General features: G+C 36.3%; 1 protein-coding gene across 1 annotated transcript in view; it reads left to right on the top strand.

Moving 5' to 3' along the window:
* The window catches only part of LOC107724118 (glutamate receptor ionotropic, NMDA 2D-like), a 92182-nt gene that overhangs the window by 44805 nt on the left and 27042 nt on the right, over window positions 1-20335 (top strand). Inside the window, exons 5-11 of the mRNA XM_016532916.1 lie at window positions 11210-11324; window positions 12585-12790; window positions 15999-16167; window positions 16475-16628; window positions 17479-17604; window positions 17840-18069; window positions 18954-19114. Of these exons, the coding sequence (XP_016388402.1) occupies window positions 11210-11324; window positions 12585-12790; window positions 15999-16167; window positions 16475-16628; window positions 17479-17604; window positions 17840-18069; window positions 18954-19114 (1161 nt within the window). The remainder of the gene's footprint in view (window positions 1-11209; window positions 11325-12584; window positions 12791-15998; window positions 16168-16474; window positions 16629-17478; window positions 17605-17839; window positions 18070-18953; window positions 19115-20335) is intronic.

The following is a 20335-nucleotide window of genomic DNA, read 5'->3' as shown; positions in this document are numbered from 1 at the left end:
TAGGGCTGCACGATATATCGAAATATCGCAAATGTAAATATCGCAATATGCATATCGCAAGGGTCTGAATCATTTGAATCATTTTAATAATAGGCTACTTAAATCAAAACGTTGCAAAAGGTCTAAGTTTTAGTATAGCAGAGATAGCAGAGAATTGTTTGGCGTTAAAAGCCGCATCTCGCGCAGCGTATCTTCCGTTCTGCCGCACACGTGCAAAGCGCGTGCACACAGAGAGACGCGTTTCAGACGGCGCGCGAACACGTTCGTCTTTCGCATCTCCTCCTTATGTTTGAACAGACACATACACACAGAATTATGTCAATAGTACCCGTCTCGACGATCATTCTCGTAAACGCAGTCGGTTATGTTTTAAATGAATGTAAACAGCTGAGAAAGAAATCGTTATCATTATACTGGATCCGTGCAGTCGGTTTTAAAGGGACAGCAGCCTATAAATACGTGCTGCTGAATATGACACTAATGTTAACAAAACGTCTATAACAAAGATTAATCTAAATTTAATTCATACAGTGAACACTATGCAGTGTTATTTTACACTTAATTATTAAATTTCGGTACCTGAATACTACTGTTTATTTTATCTATGCTTGTAAATTGTGTATTTGTTCTTCTTTTTCTTTCTTTTTTTTTAGTGTTCACTTGCCTTTAATCATGTTTTTTCATCAAAAAACGTCTTTAATCAACTTTCTCAGACTATAATGTTTGCTGTGGTATGTGAAGAAGTACTTAAAGTGTATGGAAAGCAAAGTTACAGTGATATAAAATTAGTGTCATTAATTTGTTTGGTTGTATGTTCACATTGATGTTAAAATGACATTTTCTGATTTGTGACATTACTTTTTAAGTAATGCTAAAACACTGCTGGTCACTTTCAGAAGTTATAGTGATTCTTTCTTTTCCAAGAAAGAATGTGAAACAAATTGGTTATATAATTTTCATTTTTAAATATTTTAAAATATAATTTAAATAGATTTTACACACTTTACGCAATATAGTATAGCATTTCGAATATCGCATTTTTTAACAAGGTATCGCATATCGCATTTTTCTTCAACATCGCACAGCCCTACTACATATGGAATGGGACTCTGCAATCAGAATCATGGACCGGAACTAGCCGTTTTATAATCATGTTTTTTTGTCTCTTATGCTCTCCAATCATTTTAATACTCTCCTCCCATAAATTTTGCGTCTGAAAGGGAAACTCCTACTAAATGCATATTAAGTAAGGTCAGGAGCAAAAATAACTGTGTCCACACCTTTTTAGCGCTAATTCTTTACTATGCGTCTTTAGTAAATCCTGACAGTACTTTTTTAACGCCAAAAGACGGTTTGCACTGACGCAAGTTGTTAGTAAATCTGGCCCTTAATTTCTTAAAAATACATTAAAAAAAAAAATTTGTACTGACACCTAAACTTTTGAAACCTCATAAAATCACTTGACCAGCACAGATTTTGAGGCATTTCTCTTTCTAATATGAGTTGGATTGGGTTAAGATGTGTGTTTCAGGTTTTAGTCCTTTTCTCAGCAGAGAAAGACTGTAAATAAATGCAAATATCCACTAAAAGCAAATTCTGTCAACATTTAGGAGTGCACTTGCATATAAAGTTTATTTATTTATTTTTTTAAGTTTTAAATAAAAAGCTTAATGGAGTATGTTTTACAAGAAAATACTATTTCAGTCTTTCTTCTTAAACATTTTATTATAAATTTTATGTGAAATTTACTAGCAGTTTCTGAATGAAAATAATTTTACCACCAAATTGTTTTCAGTGTAAGCTAAAATTTGGGTCCACAAATAACATTTTAATTTTATGACGTCTTTAGAAAATCACAAACAAGTATTTATTTAACCATGATCTGCACATAATTGCAGGGAGAAAAATTTCCAGCTTCATTTGGAAGAATAAAAGTACTGAGCCAAATGCAGTCCTGACTCATTCCACTCAAAATTGTTAATGCATTCATTTGATAATAAATATTTATTACATTTTTGTTGTAATATATCTCCCCACAGTTTCCTAACACAAACTGAAATCTTTATTTCAGGCCGTGCATCACTGCTGTTAATTATGTATGAACACCACATTGACTTTGTACTGTTAGAGGAAATGGCCCTAAACCGGGTGCATCATGAACAGCAAAATAAAAAAAAATTTCTAATGAGTTCCTGTTTCATCTCTTGCAGCACAAAATTCAAAGAGCGGTGCCAAACAGTGCGACTGTGATGACTGTATCAAAAACCTGTGTTGTCTGTTTCCTGGGTCTCTTTTCACCCATCACCCAATGAGGACACATGTGTTCAGTCACACACACACGCCCTTAACCTGCGTTTGATTTGTGTTTGACAGCCCATACTGCAGGGCTTTGCTGCCTGTCAGTCATGCTTCTCACAAATCACTCAATCTCCAAAAAACTGTGGCCTCAAACAGCACCGTTGACTAGTCTTTATGGTGGGGGGAGCTTTCTCGGAAGTGTTCATGTCACTCAGGCATGAACTGAGAGAATCATAAATCTTTTAACCACCTTCAAAAGTCAATCACTTAAACATGCCATCAGGTTAGGTTAGCTGACCCTGCCGGTTCATTTTCATACTGAACGTTCTCTCAGGCCCACTTTACAAGGACTGTTATCAATCATCGGATTTAGTTTGATGTGACATCTGCATACTAGGTGTAACCAAAATGATCCATATTTTAAAATGAATTTCTCTACTCTTTGCCTGAAAAGGGATTTGCTTCTCTACCTCAGAGTATTGCAACATCTATTCCTTCAGGGAGCCAACGGACAGCCTTTAAGAGCTGCTGCTATATTTTGCTCAAGGTTTTCCCATTGATCTCTATTCATTAGCGCTGAGCACGGAATCACATCTATAGATCCTTTACGAGTGCTTTCGTACAGGCTTTTTCCATTGTTTCCCTCTCATTTAATTGTTTTCTTCCTTATTTTGAAATCATTGCAAACTGGATTTTAACAAACTCATATCCGATCTTCATGCTTTTCATATTAGACTTAAGCAGTAGGGGAATATGACACCAGATTAGTCACAGAGTACATTTTTTGTTCTCTAATTAATTTTTTTAAATGGATGGTTGTCCGGATCATATTTCAGTTCCAAAATCAAAACAAAAAAATAAGAAATTATACTGTACTTTGCATATTGCCTATTTTTAGGACCATTAAGATTGTGACACTGTGACATTATTTTCATGACAAATGACCATATTTTCCTTCCACGTTCTCATTACAGCGATATATCAGGATGTTTTACTTTTGAGTTTATTTGTAATTCTCATTATTTTCAATGGGGATTTTTATTAGGTTCTCATTAAATTACCTTACAGTTTAAATAATATCCCATTATTTGTTTCACCATATGGTAATGAGAGTTTTTTTGCCACGTTGTGATAATGAGAATTTGGGGGGAATTGTCATGAAAATAATGTCACGGTGCAAAGACAGTGTTCTTTTGGACCCCATTAGCTTTAATTGTATTAAGAGTCATACAGGTTTGAAACGACATACAGGTGAATAAATGATGACTGAACTATCCCTTCAATGGTCCTACAAATAGGCTGCCTTTTCTTTAAGCAAAAGATCATTTCTATTTCTTTCATTTGATTTTGTTTTTATTGAAATATATGAAAGCCAGTTTCTGTCATGGAATAAAAAAAAAAAAGTTTTATCTCACAATTGTGATATTTTTCTTGCAATTCAATATCTCAATTCTGAGAAGAAAACTTGAAATTGTGAGAAAATGGTCATAAAAAGTCACAACTACCTTTTTTATTTTTTTATTCTGTGGTGGAAATGGGCTCCCATTGAAATATGAGCTGAAAATGTTTCATGCTAAGTATGGTGAGATTCATGCGGTCTCTTGGCATATTTTGAATGATATTGATCAAACTTTGAGCTATGAACCACCCATGCTTGATATTTGAGCTTGTGGTCATGTATTAGTGAAGTTGAATTGATTATTATAATGGTGGTCAGCTGGATAATGGAAAGTTACGATACAGCTTCTAGTATGAATAGAATTAATCTACGATCCACTTTTGAGTTGATGAAATAATGAAATACCGCTTTGATTTATATTTCTTTGTCCAGCGTTATCTGCAGTCCAATCAATGGCACTATTTCACAGATTACACATACGGTTGCTGTATATTATACAGATTCGTTTCTGACCATCGCACCGTATGAAGTCTGCTCTGGGAACAGTATAATGCAGTCACTCCAGATTAAATATGGAAGCAGATGTGCAGAGAGATGTTCCTAAATCAGTCATTAGAGGCTGGTGCAGGAGACGAGAGTGCTGGCATTACTATGAGTAAGCATATTGCAACAGACCTGTTTCCCCCTACTGCTAACTTTTTGTTACTGCTTAAGTTAATGGAGTGTGATGAATGCTCACCTGTACTCCTGCCCACTGTTATTCACCCTTCATCGCCTTTCTCCTTTCAACCTTTTCACCCTCTTTTTGGGCCGTTTTCTCTCTCGTTTCTCATTGTTTTGCTTTCTTTTAGTCTCTCAAATCCCCCTACTCATTTTTCTGTCATTATTTTTGCCTCTTTTTCACGTCCTCCCACTCTTTCATGCCCGTGCATTTCTCAGTCCTTGCACTCTTTCATAATAACTCTCCTCTCTCATCATGTCGACATTACTGTCCCCACTCTAATTCCATCTCTTTATCTCATACTCTTCGCTCTCTCCCGCACTCATTCTTTCCTGTCCCTCTCCTATTCTCCCACACTTTTGTTGGCCCCCACTGTCTCATCCCTTCATTTTTCCTCTCCGCTCTCGTCTTGCCCCTGCGGGCGGCTCTAAAGAGGCACGCATGCAGTGTCGTTTTGCATGTAAATAGGATAATTGGTCATGGTGCGCCGAATGCAGGGGGAAATATCACAGACTGTCACCAATGGAACTGATCTCGCAGCCACCCGGCTTCACCCACACACACACTCAAACTCAATCTTACTCTCACTCATTCACTCACTCAAGGTCTGCTCCATCCCTCATTCGCTCACTCTTACGCCTACTTCCTCTTATTAACTCATGCTGTCTGTGCAGGATGTCGCAGCAGTATTGACGTCTTCAGCCAACTTTGCCAGCTTCCCCTCTCTCTCTCTCTCTCTCTGGTTGTGTTTCAAAACCTTGTGAGCTGCTTATCTAGACATTTTTTGGGATATCACAGCCACATTGGAACTTTCCTGTGTGGGTGCATTCAAATATTCCTACTTTTGTTGCATTATTAATGTGTGTGAATTTTCCTGCATAGGCTTCTTTTTTGGGCATCATACTGTAGGTCACCTAGACCATTTTTGGGATCAAATTTTGCAAATATCATGGGTACATTCAACATTTTTACAGACTGATTTTATTGGGGGCATCATGACTGCATTCGAACTGCATCATGGGTGTGTTTTAACAGTCATGTAAAACATTTCTAGGCATAATAGATGCATTTTAAGCATCCTACTTAGACTGTTTTTACAAAGAATTTTTTGGGCAGCTGCACATTCTTAGACTGCCATTTTGGCTTTCATACACATATTTGAACATTGCTACCTGGATTTAGTTTTTTTGCATTGCAGCTGCTTTCAAACATTTCTACATAGACCATTTCTGGGCACCATACATTTGATGCACTTGAAGGATCCCACAGTTTTGGGGCATTGTGAGCATGTTCAGATGTTCCTAAAAGCATTTTTAGTCATTAGGCACATGCAAATGTTTCATCATCTGCGCTTTCAGACATTCCTAAATTGACAATTTTTTGAAATAATAGATATATTTGAAGGCTCTGACCTATTGTATTCCATTTCATTAAAGGGTTATTTCACCCAAAAATTAAAATTCTGTCATTAATTACTCACCCTCATATCATTCCAAACCCATAAGACCTTTGTTCAACCTCGGAACACAAATTAAGGTATTTTTGATGAAATCCGAGAGCTTTCTGACCCTGCATTGTCATCAATGCAACTGACACTTTTAAGGCCCAGAAATGTAGTAAGGACATTGATAAAACAGTCCATGTGACATCAGTGGTTCAACCTTAATTTTATGAAACTATGAGAATAGCAAAAATAAATGACTTCATTCAACAATTTCTTCTCTTCCCTGTCAGTCTTGGATGGGCATTCATGACAGTACCACGCATTTGTGTGATGCTGAGCAGAGGTATGCACACGCATGCGTCGTGGTACTCTCATAAACAAAAATCACACAAAAAAAGAGAATCAATTGTTGAATAAAGTCATTATTTTTGTGTTCTTTGCGCACAAAAAGTATTCTCGTAGCTTCGTAAAATTAAGGTTGAACGGCTGATGTCATAGGACTATTTTATCAATGTCCTTACTAACTTTCTGGGCCTCGTGTCAGTTGCGTTGCTGTCTGTGGAGGGTCAGAAAGCTCTCAGATTTCATCAAAAATATCTTAATTTGTGTTCCGAAGATGAACGAAGGTCTTACGGGTTTGGAATGACATGAGGGTGAGTAATTAATGACAGAATTTTCATTTTGGGGTGAACTATCCCTTTAAGCAGCAGTTTTCATAGACAGCAATGTTCATAGACAGCAGTTTTAGGCATTGGTTGAGTATTCCTGCCAAGACAGCTTTAGATAACCTTATATGCCTTTTTGGGCATCACAGGCACATCTGAATGCTTATAAACTGGCTGCTTTTTTGACCATGATGTGTTTGAAGACTCCAACCTATACAGGTACTACAAATGCCATTTTTGGCCAGCTTGGGCACATTGCTTGTCCTTAGCCAATATTTTTGGGGATCATAGACACATTATTTTTAGGTATTAGGCACATGCAAATGTTACATCATCGGTGCTTTCAAACATTCCTACATTAACCAGTTTTGGGCAACATGGATGACTTTGAATGCTCCAACCCAGATGATTTCAACATTCAGCATTTTTTGGGCAGAATAGGTATGTTGAATGTTCATAGACAATATTTTTGGGCATCGCTAGGGACAGTTCAAACAGAACTCTTTTTTGCATTCCATTGCACTAATTTTCCATTGTTGAATGTAAAAATGCACTAGATGGATGTGATTGACCATTGCACTCGCGTCTTGCATTGCCCCTTGTTCCTGTCTCGATAACCCTAGAGGCCCTTTTTGACCATGACAGGCATGTTAAATGTGCCTAGAAAGCATTTTTGGGGCATCACCCTTGAGCTCGAACATTCATTCCTAGACAGCATTTTCGGAATTTAGTAGGCATATTTGAATGTTCCTACTTACATTCTTAGGCATCATGGGTGAGCTTGAACATTCTTAAGGAGACAGCATTTTTGGCCATTTCAATAAACTTTTTTAACCTTTTGAACCCCAAAAATGCTGTCTAGGTCTTGTTAAGCTTTGGAACAGACTCTCTCTTTATGACTTTTGCTCATAGGGTAACCATATTGCTGTTGTATACAACCATACTGCTCTGAGATACTCTCCCTTTCAAACACACACACACACACACACACACACACACAGCTGCAGAGGGCAGTGCCTCTGCTCATCACCATACTAATGCTTTAATGGACACATTAAAACCCCTCAAATGTTCCGGATGTTTAAACACCCCTCTGATGTTTAAACATTCTTCATCTCTCCTTATCCTGTCCTGGTGTGTGCGCCACACACTTTTTCCCCCCTGCCTCCTCTTCCTTGTGTCTCCAGGCCTTTTCATTTCACATTCCGTGTGACAGTACATCACTGCTACTTTTCCATTTTGTGTCAGGCTCACGCTCCCTTTTTCCTGCCTCTCTCTTTCTCGTCTTCATTGTGATGACACAAGTGACATCTGTATTCCGCTACGTGCTGTGCTTTAGGTTGTTTGTTCACCCCACAATGTAAGGCATTAGCGGAACACATGTAATGTCAATGGCTGTGTCGCTATGACAACCTTGCAGGGGTCTAGAGCGAGGGAACGAGGGAAGTGTGAGTGCTGGCATTGCTGACTCGAGGTTGTTAAGATTGTCACGCTCTCCATTGCACTCTCGAAATGAGCGCCGGATAAATTAATTACGCCAGATAGGATGGTTTCTTTAATTGCCGATCCGCTGCAAATTTCATGTGTGACGGATTGAAGAAGTTTAAGAGCGATTTGTAAACTCGATTATGGTTCCCTTGTGAGTGTGCATGAAAAATGAACAGAGCTCTATTTCGTATTTCTAAAAGTGTTTAGCATGCCGTTTGGAGACGTAGGAATGAAGGTTGGCTAAGCAATACCGCTCACATTCTTTTAAATGGGGTATTAAACCAGAAGCCCACCGTAGACGTCATTGCAACCGACGATTTGAAATGAACATAATCTCTTATATAGAGCCTGACATAAATTATGGATCAGATATCAAGTACAATTTCTCCCAAAGACAGAAGTGGAAAGACTTATGAGACATGTCTCATAAAAACGAGCCTAGCGTCCCGTGCAATGACGGGCTAAAATAAAAAATGAAAAACGAGCTGGTTGAAAGTGTCTTTTTCTCGCCATTACTGCATCACCAGTGAAAAGAAAACTGCTGAAGAATGCCCAACGAGAGGAGCAGCTTCCGCACGCGCAGGGGAGAAAGATTTCTCCGTCGTGATGTTTGCGTTTGGCGTCTGTTCCAGAGTTTGGGTGCTACTCTCGTGCTCCTAGTTGTCATGGCGACTAACAAGAGCATCTCGGCAGCATCCTAAGAGCTCCAACCACTAAATATTAAAAACAAGCCACTGGGAGATGACTGCCGTGTCCTGCCGCCGATCTGGAAGTGCGATAAAAGCGCAATCGGAGCCGTGGCTGCGGTGCCTCAGGGCATGTCATTCATCCTCCATACACCCAGTTCCTCTTTCATAGATTCATTGATTCATTCCTCTGTGAAGGTTATCCTTTACTTTACCCTTGTTTTTTTCTTCTGTAAATCACAATTTTTCTTCATAAATAGTAAAAACATAAATAAATACAAATTTAATTTATTCTGACATTAATGTTTTCATTAATTTTTTTCCAAATTTATTCCATAAATACATTCATTTTAATCATTAATCTATTCATCCACGTTTTCCTCTCTATTTGTTCATTCACCATTTCATTCATTCATTCATTTTACTACATTTTACATCTATTTTACCCTTTAAACTATTTTGTTTGATAAAATTTATTACATATACTCTTTTGGACCATGAGGGTGAGTAAATGATGACACAATTGTCATTTTTGGGTGGGTGAACTGATTCATTCAGGAGTGAAGTAAATGGTTCTTTATGAATGGTCCATTGAATCATTAGGCTTGTTCGACTTGAAGCGGATCATCACCATCAGACCGATCGGTGTGTGACATCAAAGTACTGCAAGAGCTTTAGAGAGCAGACGGCTCCTTATGCTTTTGAATCGCTGATTGTGCGAACTCTGAATGTATTGCACTGTATTTTATGCAACCCGAAATGATTGCACTGTAATTTATGTATAATAATTTTCTATTTTTAACTGTCTTGAATTCATTTTAAATCTATTTTTATTTTTTTTAATTTTCAAAGTTTTTAAATTCCTTGTTTTATTTTTGTGATAATTTTTTATGATTATTTTACTTTCTTTTATGTAAAGCACTTTGAATTACCATTGTGTACGAAATGTGCTATATAAATAAACTTGCCTTGCCTTTGATGTCATACACCTATCGATCTGTGCAGCGCCGCTTCAAATCCAACGCGCCTATGGCCAATGGTTCAACGTGGCAAATGGTTCACCCAATTCGTTCAAACCGTGGATTAAAAAATTAAATGCCGCTGCGTGTTGCTCAGAGACGAACAGTTCTGCTTTGCCTTTATGTTTTCGTTGGTACAATTGAGCAAAACATTAACTTCTTACTTACTGAACTGTTGTATAAGATTATCACATTTGCACTTGTGTGATATTGCTTAACTATATGATGTAAATATGAGACAAAAACTCAAACAGGGGCATTTTTGCCCCATATGTTGAATTTGAGGGACATTCTAACTACGTTCTCTAGGCTCCATCACGCAGTGAGTTGTTGCCTTGCCTCATATTTGACATCAATCAGCTGTATGAAATGCCAGATGACCCAAGTAGGTCTGGGGCGGGGGCAAGTGCGTTAAATGCGTTTATAATTTGAATGCGTTATTTTTCACTGTAATTAATTAATCTAATTAACGCGTTCAATTACCAGCCCTAATATATATATTCATTCATCCATCCATTCTTTCAGAATTTTGCTTGTTTGTTACTTCGTTTATTCATTCATTCATTCATTTATTCATTAAGTCCTATGTTCTTTCTTTCTTTCCATCCATACTGTCTATTTTCGTCTGTATTAATTCATTGATTCATTCATTTGGTTAGGCAGTTATACTGTAAGTTTCTGGTCATTCTGTTTTCACAGAGATTCAATGTTGTCATTTCTATTTAATGTTCATACAGTTTCATTCATTCATTATTTTTACCCTTTAAACTACTCATTTTTTATCCATTCATCCATCCCATTTTTCTTTCCTATTCGTTCATTTATTCATGAAGTTGATCCTTTTTACTCGCGTTCGTTTTTTATCTGTGTGTTCATCCATCTTTTTCTCTCTACTTTTTCATTCCTTAATTTATACATTCATGAAGTTCATCTTTCAGCACCCTTCATCTTTTTATTCATCCATGCATTCGTCTACCCTTTCTTCCAATATATTTTTTATCCATTCACAAATACAGTACATTCACCCTAGCTATTCATTCATTCATCAGCTTTTTATGTATTTCATTCAAAATTTTGCTTGCTCATTAATTAATTAATTAATTAATTCATTCATTCAGGTTTACTTTCTCCATTTGTTTTTTTAATCCTTCCATACTGTCGATTTTCTTCTTTATTAATTCATCGATTCATTCATTTGGTTAGGCAGTTTTACCCCGAGTTTTCGGCCGTTCTGTAAATGAATTTCTTTTTTATGTTCATTGAGATTCAGTGTTGTCATTTCTGTTTAATGTTCAGCAGAGAAGGTTTGCTTAAGAGTCCCTTAAGCATTCAGCACAAATCACACACAGCACCCCAAGTGGAGAGGTGACTAATGGAACTCCCATCTATCACTCTTTATCTCTCGCTGCTCTCTCTCCTTCTCTTTATCACTTTCACTCAGACTCCTCCTTTATCACCCTGCTCTTTTTTCCCTCTTCTCCTCCTGCAGGTTCTTCAGTAACATAACTCTATCTGGACGGGACTACTCCTTTAATAATGACGGTTATCTGGCAAATCCGCTCCTGGATGTTATCTCCTACACTGCAGGCAGAGGCTGGGAGGAGGTAGGGGTGGAGCCATTAGTATGCTTAAATGTGTTTAGATATTCATGGTTATCATTGAACTGTTTTAAATGCAGCTCCCAAGTGAGTTCACATTTTGCCTTGCCATTTAAATGCAATATAAATGAAATGTGAAGAATGCATTTAAAATTAACCGTGTGTCGCATACAGAAGGGACTGAAGTGCATCAAAGAATAAATATATGCACATTCACATTACATTACAATACATTTTGAGCAAAGCCCAAAAGCTGCATCAACACAATTCTTTAAATTGTATTATAATGTATAAACTGTGTTAGGAATATCAAGGTCTCAGTGGTGCTGTATTCATTGGAATTGGAATTTTTAAATCTGTTTCATAACTTTTTTTGTGTTTATTAGCATAACTATGCTTGGTTTTTATTTTCAGTACTATATTACATATACTTTTGATATAATGCAGCAAAATGATCAACTTACTGTGCACTGAGAGTTTTGTGCACAGTGAACTTACTGTGCACTGTGCACTGAGAGTTATAAAAATGACTAGTCGGCAGTTCATACCTTTGTTTTTATATGCTTATGTTTTACTGTATAATTCACAATGTTCCTGTTTTTCCAATGACTTGTCTGTTATTTTAAATTACTCTCAAAAGAGAAATTGTTTACTGGGCAGTGCACTTGAATGCAATTGAGCTGCAAATTGCAAATGATTGCACATACAGCATTTTCTTGGCAAATGTCAATAAGCCATGGGAAATAATAGATACTTGCAGGAACGTATTTGGTATTGGTTATTAATGCACTTTTTGACAGTTTGAAATGGCTGGTTTCACAAGCATGCCAGTGGAGCTGCAGAAATATTAAATCATTCATTGTCGAGCAAGTATTTTTTATTATATTTAATTCTTTATCATGACAAATTTAAATCATGTTCACTGACAGATGGTTAACACTTGGGATTGGGAATCATGTGAATTTAAAAAGGTGCCATGCTGCAGTAGCTTTGAAAGGTTTGGGTTTACGTGACTTGTTGAAAGGTAAAATAGCTGTCACTTGGGAAGACAGAAATTTTAAATGTTCTTCAGTTTCAGTTTCTTACAGATTCTTACGTGACTGTTGGCACTACATCCATAGTCTGTCTTGAGAATGTCAAATAGAAAACAGATTCCAACACCAATCATTTAACTTCTTCAAAGTAGCATTATGAGATACTCTGCTTCTGTCTGAGGTCTCAGAAATGTTTTTGTATCATTTTAATGGCATCTTGTTATTGTTGTAGGTAGGTTGGTGGGAAAATGGTGTGCTGCGTCTGCGTTACCCGCCCTGGTCCCGTTACGGCCCATTCCTCAAACCTCTGGATGACTCCCAGCACTTGCGTGTGGTTACTCTAGAGGAGAGGCCGTTCGTCATCGTAGAGCCTGCTGAACCTGGAACAGGCTCCTGCATCAGAGACTCTGTGCCGTGCCGTCTGCCGCTCAACAACAGGTCAAGGTTCAGTTTGTGGATTTTTAGACTGGAAATGTTGAACCTTTGAGGTTATCACTTTGGCAAATGTGGCAGTGAATATGCAGATGTTGCAAATTACATTCACATTACCCCAGGGGCATTCATTCCCCGTCCTGTCACTAGCACTGATGGAATTTAAATAAATTAGAAATGCACGTAGAAATGGAAGAGGTTGATCAATGATGGTTCTGTGTTAGAGCACTTGACTTCATTTACTTTATTTGAATGCAGAATTTCTCCGAATTCTTCCTGGTCTAGCATACAGCGCATGGGCGAATCTCACAAAAACAAGAACATGCCCAGGTCATATTTAACCACAAAAATCAAAAGAAAGATCAGCTTTATATAATTAGATACAGTATGATTTTGTTTAACCAACCAACATTTTGCATAAATAAATAAATGTAAAAATTACATGACTTTTTTATTATAATTCATATATAAACGATTATAATTTCATTATATAAACACATCTACCCCACATATTCTCATTACCAGAAAAAAATATTAAATTGAATTAAAAATAATGTAATATCTATATTAATTATATCAAATTGTGGATTTTTTCGTAAAAATAAAAATAAAAATGCTACCATATATTGTAATGGCTACTTTTTGGAATTAATTGCATTTAAAAAAAAATTCAAATAGAAAACCGTTATTTTAAATTGTAATATTTCACATTACATATTTCTGTTTTACTGTATTTTTGATAAAAATACATCCTTGGTGAGTATTTATTCAATATGCTAATTCTTTCAAAAATATGAAAAAATCTTAATTATTCAAAACTTGACCACCAGTGTATATTATTGCAGTGGTGATTCTCATTTGTTTCATAATGAGAATCACTAAATAATCAGAGGTAAAATTATGTGTTATGATAATGAGAATATGGGGAAATGTGCTTAATTGTCATAACAATCAAGTTACAATGTAAAAAAATAATAAACAATGCCTTCAATTAGGCAAAATTAATACAAAAAGTCTGTTATTTTTCTGGGTGATATATGGCATACAATCTTTAGATAAATAATGACCTTTTCCTATTTAATCACTGCTCCAGTTTCTATTGAGTAGTGCTTGTTTTTAAAACAGCAGACCATTTCCTTTAAAGAACCGTATTCTTCATGCTGATAGACCTCAGATTATATGTGTTTGCCTTAGGTGACACAGCACTGAATTCTGAGCAGGGATGTTCATTTAGTTTCTTTTGCTTTCTTTCTCTACATTATTTCTTACTTTTGTCACTGTCCCCTTTCTGTTTCTTTTTCCTTTTCTATGTCTTTCTCCTCTTCTTCTTCTTTTCAATTACAGCATGGTTGTTGATGGCATTCAATCCATGAAGCACTGCTGCAAAGGCTTCTGTATTGATGTTCTCAAGCGCCTGGCTAAAATAGTGGGCTTCACCTATGACCTCTATCTGGTGACCAATGGCAGGCATGGAAAGAACATAGACGGAGAGTGGAATGGAATGGTCGGGGAGGTCAGGCCCTCATTTTATCTCTCGACTATTTGTTCACGTTGATTTTATTATCACAAAGTCCACTAAATTCAGGTGCAGCATTTTTTTTTTGTCTTAAATTGTGACACTGGCAATGCACCATAATATACAAGCTAATGTTCTATAAATTATAAACAATGAAACTGAATATTTTTTTAAATGTATGAACTAAACGGCATTCAAATTCACTAAGTAGTCCATAAAGGTTACTTACTATCTTGACAAACTTTTTAACTTTTATAAATGCACTTTCTCTGTTCGTAATGTTATTAGTCTCTTTCCCCACCAGGTGGTGTCCAAGCGGGCCGACATGGCAATTGGCTCCCTGACTATTAATGAAGAGAGGTCAGAGGTTGTGGAGTTCTCTGTTCCTTTTGTGGAGACTGGCATCAGTGTCATGGTCTCTCGCAGCAATGGCACGGAATATGCAGATGTTGCAAATTACATTCACATTACCCCAGGGGCATTCATTCCCCGTCCTGTCACTAGCACTGATGGAATTTAAATAAATTAGAAATGCACGTAGAAATGGAAGAGGTTGATCAATGATGGTTCTGTGTTAGAGCACTTGACTTCATTTACTTTATTTGAATGCAGAATTTCTCCGAATTCTTCCTGGTCTAGCATACAGCGCATGGGCGAATCTCACAAAAACAAGAACATGCCCAGGTCATATTTAACCACAAAAATCAAAAGAAAGATCAGCTTTATATAATTAGATACAGTATGATTTTGTTTAACCAACCAACATTTTGCATAAATAAATAAATGTAAAAATTACATGACTTTTTTATTATAATTCATATATAAACGATTATAATTTCATTATATAAACACATCTACCCCACATATTCTCATTACCAGAAAAAAATATTAAATTGAATTAAAAATAATGTAATATCTATATTAATTATATCAAATTGTGGATTTTTTCGTAAAAATAAAAATAAAAATGCTACCATATATTGTAATGGCTACTTTTTGGAATTAATTGCATTTAAAAAAAAATTCAAATAGAAAACCGTTATTTTAAATTGTAATATTTCACATTACATATTTCTGTTTTACTGTATTTTTGATAAAAATACATCCTTGGTGAGTATTTATTCAATATGCTAATTCTTTCAAAAATATGAAAAAATCTTAATTATTCAAAACTTGACCACCAGTGTATATTATTGCAGTGGTGATTCTCATTTGTTTCATAATGAGAATCACTAAATAATCAGAGGTAAAATTATGTGTTATGATAATGAGAATATGGGGAAATGTGCTTAATTGTCATAACAATCAAGTTACAATGTAAAAAAATAATAAACAATGCCTTCAATTAGGCAAAATTAATACAAAAAGTCTGTTATTTTTCTGGGTGATATATGGCATACAATCTTTAGATAAATAATGACCTTTTCCTATTTAATCACTGCTCCAGTTTCTATTGAGTAGTGCTTGTTTTTAAAACAGCAGACCATTTCCTTTAAAGAACCGTATTCTTCATGCTGATAGACCTCAGATTATATGTGTTTGCCTTAGGTGACACAGCACTGAATTCTGAGCAGGGATGTTCATTTAGTTTCTTTTGCTTTCTTTCTCTACATTATTTCTTACTTTTGTCACTGTCCCCTTTCTGTTTCTTTTTCCTTTTCTATGTCTTTCTCCTCTTCTTCTTCTTTTCAATTACAGCATGGTTGTTGAGGGCATTCAATCCATGAAGCACTGCTGCAAAGGCTTCTGTATTGATGTTCTCAAGCGCCTGGCTAAAATAGTGGGCTTCACCTATGACCTCTATCTGGTGACCAATGGCAGGCATGGAAAGAACATAGACGGAGAGTGGAATGGAATGGTCGGGGAGGTCAGGCCCTCATTTTATCTCTCGACTATTTGTTCACGTTGATTTTATTATCACAAAGTCCACTAAATTCAGGTGCAGCATTTTTTTTTTGTCTTAAATTGTGACACTGGCAATGCACCATAATATACAAGCTAATGTTCTATAAATTATAAACAATGAAACTGAATATTTTTTTAAATGTATGAACTAAACGGCATTCAAATTCACTAAGTAGTCCATAAAGGTTACTTACTATCTTGACAAACTTTTTAACTTTTATAAATGCACTTTCTCTGTTCGTAATGTTATTAGTCTCTTTCCCCACCAGGTGGTGTCCAAGCGGGCCGACATGGCAATTGGCTCCCTGACTATTAATGAAGAGAGGTCAGAGGTTGTGGAGTTCTCTGTTCCTTTTGTGGAGACTGGCATCAGTGTCATGGTCTCTCGCAGCAATGGCACGGTGTCACCATCTGCTTTCCTCGGTAAGGGAATAGGAGGGAGCACCAGACTTCTTTTTTACTTTTAGGCATTTGGCATACACTTTTCCAAAGTAATACAATTTATCAGTATGTACCTTTCCTGGGGAATCAAGCCTTTGACCTTGAGTTTGCCGGCACTATGCTGTACCAGTAGCTACAGGCTTCAGATTTAGTGTTCTATTTGTGTTAAATGTTGCCTTGGCAATTATTCAGATTATTAAAAAATGTATTGCCTTTTGGCTTTTTATGCATACTGCCAAATTAGTGTTTTAAGGATCCTTATAATCTTGTACTTAAGAGATCCAACTTGGCCTCTCCCTAACAATGAACATTTTTTAATCGTTTAGACAATCTTGTCATCATCAAATTTTTCTTGATTTTTTTTTTTTTAGATAAAAACATACTATGAACATCCTCCCCAGTCTAAAAAGAACATTTATTTCATCTAAATTGTTCTGTACAGTGATTAGCGCATCAACAAATTGCCGGTTTTTACATGTCAGTGACATGTATTGGGTTATCAGAAGAATAGATAAAAACAAAAAATGGATATATGCTATTATTCCTAAACAAGGAGGATAAAATGTGAGAAAGTTTGTCAAACCTTGTGTTGTTCCTGGCTGCGTGTAGCACCTACTGCTCTGCAAATACCTTTAAAGGATCCCAACATTAAAAAATATGACTGCAAATTTATTTTAATGAGGTGCCTGATAATTTCTAATTTGATTTTAACAGTTTGTGTGGCACATTTTCTGTTTAATTCTAGGATGGAAAAAGGAGCTCAGGGGGAAAAAATGACATTGTTTGGATTGCCATTCATTCATTCATTTTTATGCTTTTTCCACCCTTTTAGAGCCGTACAGCCCAGCTGTGTGGGTGATGATGTTCGTCATGTGCCTGTCTGTGGTAGCTGTGACCGTCTTCATATTCGAGTTCTTCAGCCCTGTTGGATATAACCGAAGCTTACAGAGTGGAAAGAGTACGTTGTTTATATATTTAAGGTTTTGCTCTAGGCAATTTCATGAATGCAATCAGCAATGAAGGACTTGTTTACAGATTGTTATTATCATTGTAAGCATGTTCCACAGTTCACCTCGAGCTGTGTTCCTTCTTTTCTCATGTGTCTTTTTGTTGTCTCCCTTTACACCGTTATCACTGTGTATGTCATAATAAGACATGCCTCATTTGGCCTTCCTGTGTTATTCTTCTCTCAGAGGCAGGAGGTTCAAAGTTCACCATAGGGAAGTCTATTTGGCTGCTGTGGGCTCTGGTGTTTAATAACTCTGTTCCGGTGGAAAACCCGAGAGGCACCACCAGTAAGATAATGGTGCTGGTCTGGGCTTTCTTTGCTGTCATCTTCCTGGCCAGCTACACCGCTAACCTGGCTGCTTTCATGATTCAAGAAGAGTACATCGACACTGTGTCTGGCCTCAGTGATAAGAAGGTAGACAGTGATACCAGTAAAAAATTGTAACAAATATCCCTTTTTTAGCTATTATGTTGAGAGGTTGTACTTGTGTGGAAACATTGTCATAAATATGATTGTTTTGTATGATAATTTGCAAATAAAGTAATTGCTATATGGTATTTTGTTGTAATTTATAACCTGTATAATTATTTATAATTGATAATTATCATAATATGTCAATCGCTATTGGATACTGAATTGTTAGATGACCATTTATCACTAACTTAAAGGGATATTTATTCATAGATTATAGTACAAACAGGACCCTCTCTGAGCAATTTTTTCTTATAGCAAGTATTGAAGGAAAATATGTATTCATTTATTCATTTTGCACATTAAGTACAGATTTATAATAGTATAATTAATTATTTTAATTTAGCTAAGTAAATAAAAAATGTTATGTGCTTTTGTCATTTTTATTTTATTTTTTAGTTATTTATTTTTATTTAAATTTTCAGTATGTAGTATGCTAATGTGCTAAGGCAACATTTCTAATTTTTGTTCAAGATTACGTTTACGTTTTTCATCTAACATTTATGTTTCATTTCATTTCAGCTTCATTTCAATTACTTAAAACATTTTGTGATACGGATACACACTATAAATCTTTTTAAATGGGTCTCACTTGTATTTGAACCAGGCATTTGTTTGTGTGGAGCAGTTGGGGCCAAATTATGCAAATAAATCATCGGCCTATAATCATATGAAACCATTCAATTTTCATTCTTTTTACACCCACCACACACTTTAGTGTTTCCAATCATAGTTACCCACATGATTAATTATGTGAATTTCAGTGGCCTAAACTGTAGTCTCATATTTCAGAAACCTAATGAAGTATCTCCTACTGTCGTGTTCAGTTTCAGCAGCCCACAGAGCAGTATCCTCCTTTACGCTTCGGCACTGTCCCAAATGGAAGTACAGAGGAGAATATACGGAGCAATTACCCCAACATGCATCAGTACATGGTGCGGAACAATCAGAGAGGAGTGGAAGAGGCCATTGACAACCTTAAGACTGGGTGAGTGAATGACGACCATTGTGAAAGACAACATTAAAAAGATACAAATGAGGTTCAAAGGTTGTACACACTCTCTCGGAAGAATCCATAGGATAATCCATATGCATAAGCTGTATCTATAATGAAGTGTTTTAGTAGTAGCCAACTTGGCAAATTAAAAATCTGCCAAACTCAAGCTTTAATCCTGCCCTAAATCAGACCACAAAAGTGTTACGTCCCAATGAATCAAGATGTTCTTTTAAGCAGTGGGGGAAAACAGATGTGCTCACAAGTAATTGACTGATATGAGTGACATGATGGATCACAACAGAGGCGTTAATTATTTTGTTGGCTGTTGCTTTTCGCCTCCATTTCGAAGGGGAGTGTGAAGATTGACTTTCCTCCTTGGTGCTATGTCACTGGAAGGACTAAACATTCAGCGGGCATTACTACTTCCACAGGATACTACTTCTTTAGCTGGATTTGTGCTGGCAGGGCGAGCATGGTATTGATATCTTTCGTTTAATGTACTGAAGTCAAACGTATTTTATTTAAATGTATTCTAAAATGTATCTAGCACTCGCTTTTATAATAATAATAATACATTTTCTTTGTAATGCGCCTTTCTTACACTCAAGGCGCTACAACAGTATAAAACAACAATAAAAGAACAACACTACTCCATAATAGCAATCACAATGACGACACAATAACAACGACAACAACAACTGTAAGATTATAACTTAAAAGCTTCACTAAAGAGATATGTTTTGAGTAATTTCTTAAAACAAACAAAAGACGGAGCATTCCTAATAGGAAGAGGCAAAGAATTCCACAACCTGGGAGCAACACAAGAGAATGACCTCCCAACCATAGTTTTAAGTTTACAACAAGGCTGGTATAGAGTAGGAGAACCAGCAGAGCGGAGAGACCGAGATGGTGTGGACACTGTGACCAAATTACAAATATACTTTGGGGCCAGCCCATGTACTGCTTTATAAGTTAAGATAAGAACTTTAAAATCAGTGCGTGATTGAACTGGAAGCCAGTGTAGTTGATAAAGCACAGGAGTGATATGACTGCGGGATGGTGTATAAGTTAAAACACGAGCAGCTGAATTTTGCACATATTGCAGCCTCTTAATCAAATTTGCAGGTAACCCTGCAAAAAGTGAATTACAATAATCAAGCCTAGATATTATAAAGGCATGAATAAGCCTTTCTGCATCAGGCATAGAGAGAA

This window comes from Sinocyclocheilus rhinocerous, unplaced genomic scaffold (genome assembly GCF_001515625.1).
Source record: "Sinocyclocheilus rhinocerous isolate Xijiao unplaced genomic scaffold, SAMN03320098_v1.1 scaffold335, whole genome shotgun sequence".
Classification (NCBI taxonomy): domain Eukaryota; kingdom Metazoa; phylum Chordata; class Actinopteri; order Cypriniformes; family Cyprinidae; genus Sinocyclocheilus; species Sinocyclocheilus rhinocerous.
Note: the sequence above shows the minus strand (reverse complement) of the source record. Positions and strands in the feature narration are given on the sequence as shown.